This window comes from Pelophylax lessonae, assembly GCF_965119305.1.
Source record: "Pelophylax lessonae genome assembly, chromosome: 10".
In the NCBI taxonomy this organism is placed as follows: Eukaryota; Metazoa; Chordata; class Amphibia; order Anura; family Ranidae; genus Pelophylax; species Pelophylax lessonae.
Genome location: NC_138777.1, coordinates 125,385,966 through 125,405,281, shown reverse-complemented (window position 1 = coordinate 125,405,281; position 19,316 = coordinate 125,385,966). Strand labels below are relative to the sequence as shown.

Sequence of the window (19,316 nt, the reverse complement as noted above, 5' to 3'; positions counted from 1 at the left end):
ACAAACAGAGCTTTCTTTTGGTGGTATTTGATCACCTGTGCGATTTTTTGATCATGCGCTATGAACAAAAAAAGAGCGACAATTTTGCAAAAATAACAATATTTTTCACATTTATTTTATATGAAATTCCCCCCCAAAAAAATGTAAAAATCAAAATGTTTTAACATTTTAGGCCAATTTGTTTTCTGATACATATGTTTGGTAAAAAAAAAAAAATCGCAAAAAGCGTATTTTGATTGGTTTGCGCAAAAGTTATTGTGTTTACTAACTAAGGGAAATATTTTTGTAATTTTTATTGTTTTTTTTTTTAACGAGTAATCGCGATCTGCGATTATTTTTTTTGCGGGACTGCCACATTGCGGCGGACAGATCGGACCCTTGACTGACATTTTTGACACTTTTGGGGGTACCAGTGACATTACTTCAGTAATCAGTGCTATACATATGCACTGTAACTGTAAAAATGACACTGGGAGGGAAGGGGTTAGCTTTATTGGAGAGGGAGGGGTTAAGTGTGTCCCTAGGGGCGTGTTTCTTACTGTGATTGGATGTGGCTGTGTGTGTAACAGCACAGATCAACGGTCCTACATAGCAAGACCGAGTGATCTGTGCTTTTACACAGGGAAGAATGACAGGCGGCTTGTTTACATTAGCTGCCTGCCTTTCTCCCTCTCCACCCGACGATCGCAGATGTCCGCCGGTCACACCCGCCGGTTCTTAGGGTACGAGCGGGAGCGCGCCCCCGGCGGCGCGCGCTCGCCCCCTATTCGCTCCCAGGCTAGTGACGTACCGGTACGTCACTTTGCCTGGGAGGGGCTGACCGCCGCCGTATATAGTCGAGCGGCGGTCAGCAAGAGGTTAAACTTCAGACATGAAATATAAGCAAAGCATTTCCCTCTATAGTATTTACTTGTCTGAATCCAGAGCACCAATTGCCATTTCTGTCTGCTCCCTCCTTACTCTGCTATCTGCATGAGTCACTTCTGACGAGCTTTCCTGACACCAAGAGGTAAAAAGGTGACAGAGGGTGGGGTTTTAGCATACAGCCTTGGATTGACATCCTCAGTACTTTTACTGTCCCTTTGTGCTGTGTGAGCAGGGGTGTGCTCCTTCCCTTCAATCAGCTCTCTCTGAACTCTGCAGAGTGTAACTTCTGCTCCCTGACTCCTGCTTTTTGGATGATCGGGCAAGCTGTATAAATGTAGCATTTTGAATGTCTGTAAAGAAGAGAAGAATGCAGATAAATAGGTACAACTTATGTAGGAGGATGTGTTTAATCTCTTTGTATCACCTGGGGCCAGTCACTTTACTGGACCTATGTGAGGAGGAGCCTCACATTATTGACGTCACCCGCTGCTATCTCGTGGCACCGACAGAGGATCGGAGTCGTTTGTATATTACCCACTGCTTGTTATCAAGAGTTTTCCTGTAAGTGCCATTTTATTTATTTAAATTCCAGTTTATATACAGTATGCACTTGAGTGTTTTTTATTCCCATATATTTACATTTGATGGCTGGTTGATTTCGCCAGATAAATGGGAGGCACGATTGGTCCTTCTATACAAGGGATTATCATTCACAAGGCTGTGAGTAGGTGGAATGCTGAGGATCATCTTCCACTCTTTCCTTTGACCTTTCTTTCTGGTGAAATATAGTGTGTATGACAAACTACTCTATTGGAACCAATTTTAATCATTGGACAAAAATGTAGTGTACATTTCATTTTGTTTCACTGTAAAAAGGCCGCTGAGGAAAATGTTGACGAAAATGTTTCCGTAGACTAAATTAACACTACTCTGGCATCAATAAAGTCAATCCTTTTTCTATAGCTTCAACATTGTGTGGCCTTTAGCATTGAATAAAATCTGTTTGAAATGTGACTTTTAAGGCACAAAAATCATACACATTTTATTCAACAAATCTCATGAAACTCGTGTTCCAATGTGTTTTGAGATAATATCCTCTTCAGAGAAACTAAGAAAAAGACATGCAAACCAAATAAATCACATATCATGTAACGGTTACAGAGACATCACACTGAGGGAATGCGCCTACACCACCACATCTTAAAGAAGTGGTTTCAAGGGAATGTAGACATCCTGTCCTCAAACAGTAATCTAGGGGCTGATTTTAATCCAAAAGGGGTGTCACAGATTCCCAAAATGGATATGTTCAGACTGCAACACAATCTTGTGGTGTCCCAAAAAAATAAATTGTCAGACAATCACATGCTCCCAGGGAAAGAGGTTTAGCAGATGAGGCAATACCATGCAGCCAGATGTATGAATGAGCAGACAACTATCCCCCAGAATTAGCACATTGGACACCAGGCATGGTTTATCTTGTAGGTCAAAATATTCAATGCTATTGTGTACTGTGTGGCCTTTATGACAAGTACATCAGTATTTATACTCTTGATACAACACTGCTGAGTCCCTCTCTAATTCCATGTGTAGTTCATGAGGATGAGCAGGATCAGCAAATGCTTAGGCCCCTTTACATGGGGGCACCGCCCGGCGGAGTCCGTTCTGCTCAGCGGGGGATCGATCCGCCGATCCCCGCTGAGCAGGCGCATGACAGCTCCGTCTCCGCTCTGTGTGCAGAGAGGGAGCTGTCAGTTTCCCGCTGTCCTCTATGGGAAGATCGGATGAGAATGGACCACCTGTCAATTCTAATCCGATCCCATCCTCCAGATGGATGGAAAATAGAGTTTCCATCCATCCAGATTTCACAGACCGGATTGGATAGCAGCGGGTGTCAGTGGAGATGTCTACACTGACACCCGCTGCCCCATAGGGATGCCTGGAGCAACCAATCAGGTCTGCCTGAAAAACTGACAGGCGGATTGGATCGCCCATGTGAAAGGGGCCTAAGACAGGGGCATGAGTTAAAGTGGTTATAAAGTCATTACATTATTTACCTTAGGACACATAAGGAACATGATTTCTGCACTCCTGTGGGACATCATTTCTCACAACCAGTCCACACCATGGAAGACATGAATGTTTTAGTTCTTACAATGAAATTCAAAACTACTCTGAAAAGGAAAACTTTTGAACTAAGAAAATGAATTCTATTTGACACAAAAGATAATGAACCAAATGTGGATCTCAGTTTTTTAAATCACTATCCAATAGTTTTTTGACACCCCCCCCCTCCCACATCTGTGACTACTACATCCCTCCAGTCTCTAGCCCTCGTTCTGCCATATCTTACTAACTATCCAAGTTTAATTACCAATGCTGTGTACTTTGGTTTGTTTTTCTCTCTCTTCCACCACCTGCAGAGATTGTCTTACGTAACATTCTACTAAAACTTTGTGTACTGCCTGCTTGAAGAAGGGGGTACACCCTGAAAGCTTTTCATGAAAATTTGGATGTTAGTGCAAATAAAAAAAAGTATCACTGACAGTACTTAATTGTTCTTTTTGCAGGTGCACTAATACAGCTATAATCACCTCAAGCATACTTTACGAACTAACATATCAACACACCACGTCCTCCAACGAAATCTTTCTAAAACCAAGCTTGTAATATTCCTCCCGCTTTGTGCCCTCCTCCCTGACTTTTCCATAAAGATCAATAATACAATTATCAGTCCCTCCCCTCAAGTCAGGGTACCAGGTATATTTCTAGTCTCTGACCTGTCCTTTGCCTGCAAATCCAATAGCTGTCAAAAGTTTGTAGACTTCAACTCCATAATATCTCTAAAATTTTCTCCTTTTAACTAATGAAACCACAAAGCAACTAATTTACTCCCTTATTAATTCTCGCCTTGACTATTGCAACTCCCTTCTCCTCTCCGTAGACACCTTTTCAGTCTGTCATGAAAGCTATTGCCAGATGTACTTTACCAACAGCTCAGTGTCTGCCACACCTTTCTGCCAATCCTTCTACTGGTTTCCAATTGCCCATCAAATTCAATTAAAAGTACTAACAACGACATACAAAACCATTCACGACTGCCCTGTGTAGCCCTGAGCTACATCACCAATCTTGTCTCCAAATATCACCCAAACCATCCTCTATGCTCCCCCCAAGACCTCCTGCTTTCTAGCTCTCTTGTCTCCTCCTCCCATGCTTATCTCCAGGACTTCTCCAGAGTCTCTCCCATCCTCTGAAGCTCTTTACCTCAGTGTGTCCAGCTATCTCCTACTTTGGTCATTTTTAGGAGATCCCTTAAAACGAATCTCTTTAGGGAAGCCTATCCTGGCCCCAACTAACAACTGAACTTTGAACTCTTTCATCAGCTCATCCACAATAGTTATTACCTTTTAAACCACTTCCCCATCCTATTAGAATGTAAATTATTATGAGCAGGGCCCTTATAACCCTCTTGTACTTTATTGTATTGTAACTACTCTCTCCCATTATATTGTTGCCATGCACAAACTGTTGGCACTATATAAATCATGTATAATAATAACAATAATAATAATAATATTATTAAACCTTTACAATCACTTTAAAGCTCAACTTTGTATAATAGTTGGGCTGCGGCTGCACTGCAGGGCAGGTAGTTACATATAGGGGTCACCATTGCGACCCGGCCACATGCTTCTGTATAGGAGGGCAACAGGGGCAGCGGAAAATGGAGGAACTGATCCCTCCATGCAGCCGCTAAATGCCTGCTTCTCCTCCTCTTCCTACCGCAGACATTTAACGGCTGCAGGAGTGATCATTTCCTTCTCATGCTGCTCCCGCCGCCTCCCTATCCCTGTCCTGTTGCCCCTATGTGCTTCCCTGGCCCCCATAGTCCCCCTGCAGTGCTGCCAGATTTCTTCCTCCCACCTCCCGCCAGCTGCATGGGGGGGATCTGTCAGGCTGGAGAGTGTGAAAGGGGCCAGTAAATGTGTCATTTACCAGACCCTTCTTTGTCTTAATGAATAGAATCAGTGTTTGGTACCCATCACTAACTTTTTTTTCATTCATAGCTGGAGCATAGTAAATTGTGTTTACTATGCTTTAGTTTATGAATAAATAGGAAGCTCTGTACAGAGCTATTCCTGTTCATTCATTCCGGTCAGCTGAGGCTGCAGAGAAAGAGACTGATTAATCTGTCTTTAGTTCCTTTCTCTGTCTCAAAAGTGAGACATCGGGGGTTTTGAACCCTGATATTTCACCAAAGCCCCCCAACGGATGTCCTAAAAAATATTTTAAAAATAATAAGAAATAAAATTGTAAAAAAATGTAATTAAATAAAATGGTAAATTATAATAAAAAAATAAAACAAAAATAAAAAACTACTGACACCTGTGGCGGAACTACCTGTGTCACAAAAGTCACACTTTTGTGACTTTTGACTTGTGACTTTCTGGTGTTCCGTCACTGTGGGGGGACCCCAAGATGGCAGGGAGGTGGCCCCCTGTGGGACTGTAATAAAAAAATCCCACAATGGGAGTAAAGGGCCCGGGATAAGTGGGAAGGGCCCTGATCAGGGAGCCAGAGGGGCCCTTCATGAGTTCTTGCATCAGGGCCCTGAAGGTTCTAGTTACGCCTCTGCTGCAAGGGTTAATTGCCTATTTATTCTAGGACAATGTAAAAGCACTTTTCCCATAGTTTTTACCTTTTGACCCACTTGTCCAACCCTATTAGATTGTAAGCTCTGAGCAGGCCCTCATTGTTCTGTTGTATTTTATTGTATTGTACCTGCACTGTCTCCCTTTGTAAAGCACTGTGCAAACTGTTGGTGCTTTATAAATCCTGCATAATAGTGATAAAAATATTATAGAAAAAAAACAAACCTTTATCCTTTTAAAGCTCAACTTTGGAAAATTTGAAAGTTCTCTCTTGCATGCAGTGGGGCTGTGCTTGCATTGCAAATCTTAATTGCGCATTTATTCTAGGGAAGTGTAAAAGTACTGCCCTTTCACCTGATCACTGGCAGACAGTGCTCTCCTATGCTTCAGCAATTGACTGTCCCTAAGCATCAAGCAGTCCAAAGCAAGGCTATAGACCTGAATAGGTCTTCATGACTAGTGTTGAGCGAACACGGACTGTATTATTCGGGTCCGTACCTGATAATTGGATTTTTGTTACCCGGACACGGACCCGAAAATTTCCTGCTTTGTATGTAATGGCGCGCTTTTAATGGCGGGCTTTCAACAGCCAATCAACAAGCGTTTAACTGGTGTGCGCCATCACAGCCATGCCTACTAATGTATTAGTAGCTGTGATTGGCCAGCTGAAGCATGTGACCCAGGTCTTTTTAAGCTCGAGAGACACAGCGCGGTGCGTCAGTCTGCTGTAGTGTAGGGAGAGAGCACACAGAACGGTGCTGGCTGCTGCTGATTAGGGACAGACAGGGTAAAACAACATTGTGCTGAAAAGAATGTAGGGACAGGTCGGAGTGTAGGCAGGGAAAGATATTTGAGCATTTTCGGGACAGGCTGGAGAGATTAGGCAGGGATAGATGAGGAGACACAGGACAGAACAATCGTCCGTTAGCGATCTACATCGATTTTGCTGTGTGGGGGGTGGTGCAGTGAACAATCTTTTTGCCCTCAATTGAGCCCACTGAGGAGGAGGGAGAAAAAAATATATTTTATCAGTCTGTTGTGTGCAGCGTTAGCTATATTTTACTACAGAGTGCTGTTCTAATCTGCTATTTAAAAATTACAAATTTAAAGGGGAATTTTTTTTTTTAAGAGCACTTGCCATGCTCTTAACTACATTTTGCTGCCATTTGCAGCACTCTAGCCTTTTCCATTTGTTTTTTAGAGTCATTTTAGTGCCTGAAAGTTCGGGTCCCCATTGACTTCAATGGGGTTCGGTGTCCGGGTAAAGTTTGAAAAAAGACCCGGACTTTTTTTACAAGTTCGGCCGAACCCGCCGAACACGGACATCCAGGTGTACGCTCAACTCTATTCATGACCACATGGCCTTAGACCGTTGGAGCATAGGGGAGATGATGCTGTGGGGACCAGTCTAGCAGCACAGAGGAGCAGGTAAGTAAATCTACTTTTTTAAGCTCCTAAACCAGGGATCCTCAAACTATTGCGGATTGCTGTTGCGGAACTACACATCCCATGAGGCATTGTAAAACTCTGACATTCACAGATATGACTGGGCATGATGGGAATTGTAGTTCATGAACAACTGGAGGGCCATAGTTTGAAGACCCCGGCCCTAGACCAAAATGAACAGACATTTGATAAAAATCCCTTTTGGCACTGAAAGATTTATCATAATAAGGATAGAAATACTTCTAACAGGATATTACTCATGAAAATTATGGGGTTCAGGGATACCCAAGACCAATCTCCCAAGTGGTCAATGGGGGGAAGGAAAACAACAAAAAGGAGGGGAAATGATGAGGGGGAAATATGTGTGGGACTTTCAGGGTACCGTATTCAGCAAAAGACAATAGTAAAATCTACAACTTTTATTTCAGAAAACATAATATTATAATTACATGACAATAATGTGGACACGATCAGTGTTTACATGTACTCTGAATGATGTTGACAAATACAGTATGAGTTTTGCAATCCTGTGGATTCTCAAACTTCAAAAATGCGCAAACCTCGACATGTTTCGTGGTGTAACCACTTCTTCAGGAGGATGTTATACACATTTATGCTTTCATCTAATGACAACAATAAAATAATTAATGGTCATATAACAAGGATATGGCATAGATAGTACAAAACAGGTATGGGAGAAGCCATCTTACCCAGTATTCAGAGCCAAAGTAGATCACAGATCCACGGACCCAGCCATCATATGCCTCTCACCGGCGGACATGGGAGACACTATATAAAGATTTGGTTGTAAAGGGTATACATTTTTAATCATCTGTTGTAAAATTTAGACGAGTTGTCACCCCCATCCCGTAAACAGGGAGGAAAAAAGGGGGGTGAAAAGACTACAAAGTAGTGACCTAAATAGGTGGGGAAAAGTGTGATCAAACACCCTATCCCCACACAACCATGTGGCTGAAAAGAGAAAAAGTAATAGGCAAAGAAGAAGGACCTGTAGGGGGGGGGGAAGAAAAGGGGGAGGGAAGGAAGAGATAAGGAGAAAGGAAAAAAGAGAAAGGGGGGGGGAAAGGGGAGGAAAAAAAAAGGAGAATGGGGGGAGGGGGGGACGGGAAGGGAAAGGAAAAAGGCGAAGGGGGGAGGGGGGAGGAGAAACGAACAAAAGGGAGGAGAAAAGATAAAAGGGGTAGGGAAAGGGTGGGATAAAGCAAGAAGAGAAAAGCAAGAATGAGGGGATTAGATGGTGATCTGAATAGGTAGAAAAAAGCCCCCAATTACCCAGCAAAACAGCACCATGGTGTTACATAAGGTCATATTTGTATATGCCTGTAGATAGACAAAAAACATACCCCAAACGGCCCAAAGGGGCCAACCACTGGTGAGGTATATAAAACCAATCCAACAACCAGATTCCACCTGGACAAGGACCAGAAAGCGAGGGATTGTGCCGGAGCACAGTACAGATGGTATATTGGTAATTGAATCCCACTTGATGGTAGGGATTCAGAAGATGATTTGGTTCATATTCAGACCTGCTTCCCCAAGCCAAGGGGAACGTAGAGAATATATAACCTAAAAAATATACAAGTATCGACATAGCCTTGTAAGTCCATATATGGGGTAATAAAATGGTGGAGTAAAAAGTGTCCTCTCATCCAAGTCTCTTACCCTCTGAGGTCCCGAGTTTGGTGTGTCCAGGTGGAGGTGAGGAATAATTATGTCTGCCGCCATTGTCGGTGGCGGACGCTATTTAAGTGTCCACCTAGCGGTCAGACGTCACCGTGCTCCGATTGGGCGCGTGATGTCAGACCGCTCTGACCGCCATAGGCCGCGCATGCGCGAATTGTCATGCATGCGCGGTATCACCGTATAGTTAACCGTGACACTGATTAGGCGTCATATGACGCCGTCAGACTATGGGGTCACATGTCCGCCAGCTGAGAGTTGGCCCTGCCCGCAGAGGAGGATCCAGCCGAGGCTCCTATTAGGGAAGATGAAAACAAATGAAACGAAGATTGAACATATAACAAAAAGTATCATGCCCCATAAACATCTTGTATATATCATTAACAAATAAAGTATATGTTTACATAATATGCACATGCATGCAATACAATAATCACAGTATGAAAAAATACGAGAGGTACATATAATCAGAAAACACCATCTAGTGGTCATTTTTGATAATGTTTTTTTGGGGTTTTCTAAAGGGAAAGTAAATGGAATAAGAAATGGAAATAATAAAGAAATGAATTTTTTAAAAAATGATAGAAGGGAAACATAAAGGGAAGAAAGAAAGAAGGGGGGGGGAGAAAATAAATGGAATTAAATAAAATATGAAATATAAAGGGAAAGGGGAAGGTGAAAAAAGAAGGAAAATTTAAAAATGTAAAAAGAAATTAAAATAAAATAAAAAGAGAAAAGAAAAGAAGGGCAAATAAGGAAAGAGTAAATCGGCTGCAGGAGTGTATACCCGAGTGTCAAAGGGATGATCTATGATATATATATGGAGTGTTACAAAAAAGGTTTGTAACTATTGACTTCATTAATCCCCGGAGGAACTACTGCATTTAACCTTTCTATCCAACGGGTTTCGCACTGTAGCAATTCCCTGTCCCAGTTGCCACCCCTGGGATTTTCAGGGATAACATCTAGGGCAAAGAACTTGACCACCTCAGGTTGGAATCTATGGCATAGGCCGATGTGTCTACCCACTGCTGTAAGTTTACTAGTGTTACAACAATATAAGTGTTCCTCTATCCGCTGTCGTAGTTCCCGTCTGTTTTTTTTCCTACGAAGTAGGCTTTACAATCACATCACATATCATCAAGTATATAACCCCTTTGGTTTCACATGTGGTATGAGCACGTGGTGAAAAGAGGTTGAAAAACTGATGTTTTACTTTATAGACATATTTTATGTGCATCCACTCCTGAGGAAGTGAGTGGTGGCTTACGAAACTTGTCGAGTGTTTTAAGATGTCCCTTTTTCAATCATGTATTGACATCTGAAACTTTTTTAATCGACTTGGTATTATTGTACCTGCCTTTGATGTAATATGATGATAGTTGTATTTACTCTTCAATAAATCTATTAATTATGTTTACTTCTTATTCAGTGGCCATGTGTGTTACACCTTATTCAAAGTCCCAGGGCAAAGTTCTGTTTTTATATGTAAATCCCAGGGTAGGACATAGCAGGAGATTGGGCAGCAGGATTAGAAATGTTCCTACGTCTGTGGGGGCTTCTTGTCACTTGCCTCAGGTATGTCCCGGGGTTCTGATGTGGAGAAGGTGCACCCAGTGACAGCACCACTTTACCATAGGTGTCCTCACACAGAGCTCAGTCACATTACTATATCACTTCATGCTGGCTAGGCCATTTCCTCTAGTTTTTATAGTTTACTTTTACATATCTAGGCCTGTCCTTTACTAGAGTCACAGACTGTGGTACAATCACTCAGTCTAGTAAGAAATCGTTTTTACGTTTATCGTATGTATCTTGTTTGATTTTTTTATGTGCATCTTACAGGAAGGGGAGAAGGAAAAGAACCAAGACCAGGACCTGATCCTTATCCCACCGAAGGTCCTGTAACCCCAGATTTGTGCACCAGTGACATTGTGTTTGATGGCATTTCACAAATTAGAGGAGAATTATTCTTCTTTAAAGACCGGTAAGAAAAATCTTTATAAATCATTAATAAAGACATAAACATATAGTACATAATTTCATAGTGATCTAGGTTGAAAAAAAGATAACAGTTTTAACCAAAAGACAAAAATAAATTAAAATCTTGCATCCGCAGAACCCTAAATCAGCAGATAATCCAGGAGAAGGTAAAAATCCATTAAAAAGTATAGCCTAGAGGCAATTGGGTACTCCCTGGCTCAACATTGCACAGTGCTATGTCTTATAAGTATTTACAATTACTGTATTATATTTTCTGCATTTATAAAATGCAACATCATTACAACTTCATATTTGCATTTTGGCAGTATTATGCTATTTTTTTTCATAAATTCTATTGAATTGCATTTTGTAAAATAGAAAAAAAAGAAAAAGGAACAAAGGCAGTTCACAAGACACACCTATCAACAATAGACAGACTATATTTAGTTACATAGTAGGTGAGGTTGAATAAAGACAATAGTCCATCCATTTGAAAAATTATTAATTCCTTTGTGTTAAATATCTGGTGTTACTTCCTTCTGATGTTCTATTTTAAACTGACCACACCATGCATGAGAGCACAGCATGGTCAGATTTCTGGCTGTGCTGGTAAATCAGCCTGCTCCAGTCCAATGATTAGACTTCTGCTTACATAACCCCCCCCCCCCACAGCCGCCCACCGGGAAGACTAGTGTGTTGCTGTTTCTCTTCCCCTAGCTCTCTGAGCTCCTTATGCAGCTGAGCAAAAGCGTATGTGATCAGTTATAAGGAAAGCATTTAATTTATAATTGTCATGTATATACAAATGTTTTGCCATTAAAACATATTTAAAACTGAATGGGTTGCTTTTCAAGGTGAGGGTTCACATATAATTTAAGCATTCCAAGTGCTCCTAATCGCTTAGGGCCTGCCCAAAGTTTATATACTCTGGGCGGGCAGCCCCTCTGTGCCCGATCACATACTTGTACGTGATCAGGCATTTTCGGGTATAGGGCGTGTGGTCGCTCCCCCCCCCAGATCTGTGCTGTCATTCGGTATAGTACAAGTCGGTCAGCAAGTCCCAGCCAATGATTTATAGCCAGAGAGCAGCAATGTGGGTGTTTATTTCTCCCTACAAAGCAGGGAGAAAAATCAGCCACATCCATTAGTAACAGCAGCACATATTGCACACAGTACACTTACTAGGTACACAGTTAAAGAGGTTGTAAACTTCTAAAAAAAAAAAAAAAAAAAAAAAAATAAAAACCTGAAAGACAAAGGCATAAATGAGGTAGTATGCTTTGAATACTAGCTCATTATGAAATACTTACCTTTAGAACGAAGCACCCGCTCATCGCTGACACAGCCGACACATTCAACTGCCAAAAAGTCTCACATATGGGGTATCCCTGTACTCAAGAGAAGTAGCAGAATGTATTTTGGGGTGTTATTTCACATATACCCATGGCATGCGTGAGCAATATATTATTTAGTGACAACTTTGTTTAAAAAAAAAAAAAAAAAACAAATTGTAATTTTCCTGAAACTTAGGGCAAAATGTAAAATACTCCATGGACTCAATATGCCTCTCAGCAAATAGCTTTGGGTGTCTACTTTCCAAAAAGGGGTCATTTGGGGGGTGTTTGAACTGTCCTGGCATTTTATGCTCAATCTTAGCCACACATCACCCACTCTTCTAACCACTTGAAAACCAAGCCTTTTCTGTGACTTTTTGTTTACATGAAAAAATATATTTTTTTTACAATAAACTTACTTTGAACCCCCAAACATTATATATTTTTTTAAAGCAGAGGTCATACAGAACAAAATGGGAGATGTTGCAATTTTTTTTGTCACACGGTATTTGCGCACACATTTTCCAAACGCAATTTTTGCGTAAAAAAAAAACACTTTTTTTATATTTAATGCAGAAATACACTATATAATTCCTAATTGTTTGGTAAAATTTAAAATATGATCTTATGCCGAGTACATAGACACCAAACATGACATTCTTTAAAAATTGCTTACGCCCGTGCAGCGGCAACAAACTACGTACGGTTTTAAAAACCTTTAAAAGTCTTTACAGGTTACCACTTTGGACTTACAGAAGAGGTCTACTGCAAGAATTACTGCCCTCGACCTGGCGTTCGCGGCGATACCTCACATGCATGGTGCAATTGCGGTTTACATATGACACTAGACCAATGCTTGTGTGCGCATTTGCGCGCAAGCACGGATGGACAGGGGGGCTTGATTTTTTTTTAATTTGCTTTTTTATGTTATTTTGACACTTTTTCTTTAATTTTTCTTTTTAAATCAGTTTTATTGTTATTACAGTGAATTTAAATTTCCCCTATGATAGCAATCTGTAGTGACAGGTACTCTTTTAAAAAAAAAAACTGGGGTCTTTTAGACTCTAGATCTTTCCTCTGACCTTAACGCATCTGACCATACCAAAATTGATGTGATAAAATGCTTTCCCAATTTCCCAATTGTGCTGTTTATTTCTGGCGAAACAGAAGTCATGAATTGCTCGTAGCTTCTGATATCTTAGGCCATAGAGATGATTGGAGCCATTCTCATCTCCAATCAGCTCTATGGTTAGATAACTGAACCACCGACTGCGCTCTAGGGTTAACAGGTGGGACAGGAGAGGCTGATAAGAACCGCGGAAGGCGGCAGGAGGGGGAGGAGCCCCCTCCAACTGCATGTAAAAGCAGTCTAGCGGCCAATTATCCGCTAGGATTGCTTTTACATGTAAGCCGACTGCTGGCTGTAAAAGACGATACCAAGATGATGCCTAAATCTGGAGGCATCATCCTGGTGTAACCACTCAAAGTCCAGCAACGTACCAGTACATTGCTGGTCCTTGTTTGGCATATAATGTAGGTTTTTTTTTTTCCATGCAGCCTGTGGGCTGAACGAAAAAAAAGAGAACCTATCAGAAATCAGCACAGGAATAATGTGTAGTATTACCCATCATTAACCGCCCAAACATCCACCCACTGAATTTAATGATGGGTATACACGACACTATCCACGTATACCAAAATAGGATTTTAACTGCAGTGCTGAAATCAGAAAATCACCACAGCTGCTGCCAGCAAAGGTATCCATATATGCTGAGCGCAAACGCTGTTTGTGTCAGAATATATAAAATCAATGTGGCTGCCGACGAGTGCCTGCAAGAGAAACAGGTCACAAAAGAATGAAAAACAAAGTACAGTAAAAGTACAGTAGGAAGTGTAGAAGAACATAAAAAATGACTGAGACAACAACTATTTTTGGCTTTTTTTATGTTTTTTTTTTTTTTTTCTTCAAACGTTAGAGTTCCAGGTTCCAGGTTCGGGTCTCTCAAAATGACGATAGCCATCGGACATCTTTTGAGACCCTGTATAAATGTGCCCTAAACTGTGCCGTGCTGTACCCTACACTAATAATCCACTAGTGTGTGGTAGCGACGGAAACAGTCACCGTGGCAAAGACCAGGTCGGTCAGGACAGTCGGGACAATAATTTTGGGTGTCACGCCTAAATCCGCGCTTGCTGAAAGAAGGATAATGTTCCGGCAGACACTTTGTATAAGACAAAAGCGTTATAAATAGCCAATTGAAATAGGTATACAGACACCTTTTTGTACCAGCGTCTGGCCTTACGGGCAATTAAGTACGGTCCCATTATCTGGTCGTTGAAGTCCACCCCTCCCATTTTACGGTTATAGTCGTGGACACAGAGGGGCTTCTCAACAACAACACCGGTGACCGTAGTAATTTCGACTGCCGTGTCTGGGTGAATGGAGGACAGAACGAAAATGTTCCGTTTGTCCCTCCACTTCACTGCAAGCAATTCCTCGCACCTCAAGTAGGCTCTCTCCCCCGAGCTCAGTGGGGCATTTACTAGCCGTTGGGGGAAGCCCCAGCGATTATATCGCACGGTGCCACAAGCGCCAATTTGCAATTGAAAGAGGTGTCTAAAAAGTGGCACGCTTGAATAGAAATTGTCCACGTACAAGTGGTACCCCTTTCCGAATAAGGGTGACACCAAGTCCCAAACTATCTTGCCGCTGCTCCCTATGTAGTCTGGGCAGTCGGGGTGCTCCACAGTGCTTTTTCCCTCGTAGACACGGAAACTAACTGTTTAACCTGTGGCCCTGTCACACAGTTTATACAACTTGACCCCGTATCTGGCACGCTTGCTGGGGAGGTACTGTTTGATAGCAAGGCGGCCAGTAAACTTAATCAGGGACTCGTCAACGCAGACATCTTGTTCGGGGGTAAATCGAAAAGCAAGGAAAATCCGCGCTTAGGATGAGAGACCAAAGCTTGGCTGCAGCCCACTTCAAAAATATAACCCTGGAGGGGGTTATATCATATATGTGTATAAAAGAGGGGGAAGTGATTGGCGCTGCCAATGAAGAGTGTATGAAAGATGTGTAGAGTGAGATTCTAAGGGTTAGTGTTCAATAGCTAGTTAAATGTGTAAACTGAACTCACACTAATGTGAGTAAAAGTGACTTGTGCAATGTATACATATAAATAGGTATCATGTCACTTAAAATTACTATTCAATAAACATAATTCAACAGTAAAAAACATATGCATTATAACTTAATTTCATGTGCAAAAAGTGCAAAGTGCCAAATGGTGAATATGTGAACCACACATAAAATGAAATGACCAAAGAAAGTGCTATGTGCTAATGAAAATTTGATCGCCCTGATCAATAATATATATAAATAAATAGATAAAACTAATCGAACCACCTACAGTGCAGAGACTTCACACAGTCATGTGTGTGGACCTGTAGTGATAAAAAGTATCTATTGCAATAAGAAGAAGTCATTCAAAAAAAGAAATAAATATATATGGCCGCTAGTGTTGAGCGAACACGGACTGTATTATTCGTGTTCGTACCGAATAATTGGATTTTTTTTACCCGAACACGGACACGGACACTTTACTGTATGTTCGGGTAAAAATCCGTGTTCGGTCGTTTTATTTCCGGGTTTTGCATGCTTTGGCGCTCTTTTCATGGCGGGCTTTCAACAGCCAATCAACAATCGTTTAACTGGTGTGCCTTAAGCCATCCCAGCCATGCCTGCAAATGTCTTAGTAGCTGTGATTGGCCGTCTGAAGCATGTGACCAAGTCTTTATAAGTTCGAGGCAGCCGCCGCAGCAGCGTCATTCTGCTGCTTAGCTAAGGGACAGAGCACACATCAATGTGCTGGCTGCTGATTAGGGAAAGATAGGCAGGAAAAAACCATTTGTGTCCGGATAGAATTGAGGGACAGGTCGGAGTGTTTAGGCAGGGCGAGTTGTAGGCATTTTAGGGATAGAGTCTGCTGAATTATAGGGTCAGTGTCTTCTACAAACTACAATCGATATTGCTGTGTGGGGGGTGGGGTGAATCTGCACTCAATCCTGATCTACGATCTCTTCTCAATCCTGTTAGGGACAGAGTCTGCTGAATTTTAGGGAAACTGTGTTCTACAAACTACAATCGATATTGCTGTGTGGTGTGGGATTGGAGATAGGCAGGTGTCAGTGATCCACATCCATTTTTCTGTGTGTGAGCTGCAGTGAACACAATCTTTTTGGGCTGCAGTGAACACAATCTTTTTGGGCTGCAGTGAACACAATCTTTTTGGGCTGCAGTGAACACAATCTTTTTGGGGTGCAGTGAACAAAATCTTTTTGGGGTGCAGTGAACACAATCCTTTTTGGTGTGCAGTGAACACAATCTTTGTGGGGTGCAGTGAACAAAATCCTTTGTGGGGTGCAGTGAACACAATCTTTTTGGGGTGCAGTGAACAAAATCCTTTTTGGGGTGCAGTGAACAACATCCTTTTTGGGGTGCAGTGAACACAATCTTTTTGGGGTGCAGTGAACAAAATCCTTTGTGGGGTGCAGTGAACACAATCTTTTTGGGGTGCAGTGAACACAATCTTTTTGGGGTGGAGTGAACAACATCCTTTTTGGGGTGCAGTGAACAAAATCCTTTTTGGGGTGCAGTGAACAAAATCATTTTTGGGGTGCAGTGAACACAATCTTTTTGGGGTGCAGTGAACACAATCTTTGTGGGGTGCAGTGAACACAATCTTTTTGGGGTGGAGTGAACAACATCCTTTTTGGGGTGCAGTGAACAACATCCTTTTTGGGGTGCAGTGAACACAATCTTTTTGGGGTGCAGTGAACACAATCTTTGTGGGGTACAGTGAACAGAATCTTTGTGGGGTGCAGTGAACACAATCTTTGGGGGGTACAGTGAACACAATCTTTTTGGGGTGCAGTGAACACAATCTTTGTGGGGTGCAGTGAACACAATCTTTTTGGGGTGGAGTGAACAAAATCATTTTTGGGGTGCAGTGAACAACATCCTTTTTGGGGTGCAGTGATCAAAATCCTTTTTGGGGTGCAGTGAACACAATCTTTTTGGGGTGCAGTGAACAAAATCCTTTGTGGGGTGCAGTGAACAGAATCTTTGTGGGGTGCAGTGAACACAATCTTTGGGGGGGTACAGTGAACACAATCTTTTTGGGGTGCAGTGAACACAATCTTTGTGGGGTACAGTGAACAGAATCTTTGTGGGGTGCAGTGAACACAATCTTTGGGGGGTACAGTGAACACAATCTTTTTGGGGTGCAGTGAACACAATCTTTGGGGGGTACAGTGAACACAATCTTTTTGGGGTGCAGTGAACACAATCTTTGTGGGGTGCAGTGAACACAATCTTTGGGGGGGTACAGTGAACACAATCTTTTTGGGGTGCAGTGAACAACATCCTTTTAGGGTGCAGTGAACACAATCTTTGTGGGGTGCAGTGAACAACATCCTTTTAGGGTGCAGTGAACACAATCTTTGTGGGGTACAGTGAACAGAATCTTTGTGGGGTGCAGTGAACACAATCTTTGGGGGGTACAGTGAACACAATCTTTGTGAGGTGCAGTGAACACAATCTTTGTGGGGTGCAGTGAACACAATCATTGTGGGGTGCAGTGAACTCAATCTTTGTGGGGTACAGTGAACACAATCTCATACTTCTGAAGATTTGAGGGTGCTGCCTGTTCCATACTCCCCCTACTCCTCATCTAGCCTTTTAGGGGTACAAACAATAGTAATTGGGGCCTAGTGTGGTTGTGTACGTGTGATATACATACACTTTTTTTGGATCATATTTTCTATTCCGCTATTTAATCAAAAACCTTTGGGGATCAGTTAAATTGGGGGATAGTCTGTGTTGGTACGTGTGAGAGAGATCCACCTTTCCAAGTTGTTGGGGTTCATCTCATACTTCTGAAGGTTTGAGGGTGCTGCCTGTTCCATACTCCCCCTACTCCTAGCCTTTTAGGGGTACAAACAATAGTAATTGGGGCCTAGTGTGGTTGTGTACGTGTGATATACATACACTTTTTTTGGATCATATTTTCTATTCCGCTATTTAATCAAAAACCTTTGGGGATCAGTTAAATTGGGGGATAGTCTGTGTTGGTACGTGTGAGAGAGATCCACCTTTCCAAGTTGTTGGGGTTCATCTCATACTTCTGAAGGTTTGAGGGTGCTGCCTGTTCCATACCCCCCCTACTCCTCATCTAGCCTTTTAGGGGTACAAACAATAGTAATTGGGGCCTAGTGTGGTTGTGTACGTGTGATATACATACACTTTTTTTGGATCATATTTTCTATTCCGCTATTTAATCAAAAACCTTTGGGGATCAGTTAAATTGGGGGATAGTCTGTGTTGGTACGTGTGAGAGAGATCCACCTTTCCAAGTTGTTGGGGTTCATCTCATACTTCTGAAGGTTTGAGGGTGCTGCCTGTTCCATACCCCCCCTACTCCTCATCTAGCCTTTTAGGGGTACAAACAATAGTAATTGGGGCCTAGTGTGGTTGTGTACGTGTGATATACATACACTTTTTTTGGATCATATTTTCTATTCCGCTATTTAATCAAAAACCTTTGGGGATCAGTTAAATTGGGGGATAGTCTGTGTTGGTACGTGTGAGAGAGATCCACCTTTCCAAGTTGTTGGGGTTCATCTCATACTTCTGAAGGTTTGAGGGTGCTGCCTGTTCCATACCCCCCCTACTCCTCATCTAGCCTTTTAGGGGTACAAACAATAGTAATTGGGGCCTAGTGTGGTTGTGTACGTGTGATATACATACACTTTTTTTGGATCATATTTTCTATTCCGCTATTTAATCAAAAACCTTTGGGGATCAGTTAAATTGGGGGATAGTCTGTGTTGGTACGTGTGAGAGAGATCCACCTTTCCAAGTTGTTGGGGTTCATCTCATACTTCTGAAGGTTTGAGGGTGCTGCCTGTTCCATACCCCCCCTACTCCTCATCTAGCCTTTTAGGGGTACAAACAATAGTAATTGGGGCCTAGTGTGGTTGTGTACGTGTGATATACATACACTTTTTTTGGATCATATTTTCTATTCCGCTATTTAATCAAAAACCTTTGGGGATCAGTTAAATTGGGGGATAGTCTGTGTTGGTACGTGTGAGAGAGATCCACCTTTCCAAGTTGTTGGGGTTCATCTCATACTTCTGAAGGTTTGAGGGTGCTGCCTGTTCCATACTCCCCCTACTCCTCATCTAGCCTTTTAGGGGTACAAACAATAGTAATTGGGGCCCAGTGTGGTTGTGTACGTGTGATATACATACACTTTTTTTGGATCAT

The 19,316-nt window shown here is 42.1% G+C and overlaps 1 protein-coding gene across 1 annotated transcript in view; it reads left to right on the top strand.

Annotated features, from left to right (window-relative positions):
• The window catches only part of MMP2 (matrix metallopeptidase 2), a 317,663-nt gene that overhangs the window by 227,341 nt on the left and 71,006 nt on the right, over positions 1-19,316 (top strand). The window contains exon 9 of the mRNA XM_082270399.1: positions 10,512-10,653. Coding sequence (XP_082126525.1) covers positions 10,512-10,653 — 142 coding nt within the window. The remainder of the gene's footprint in view (positions 1-10,511; positions 10,654-19,316) is intronic.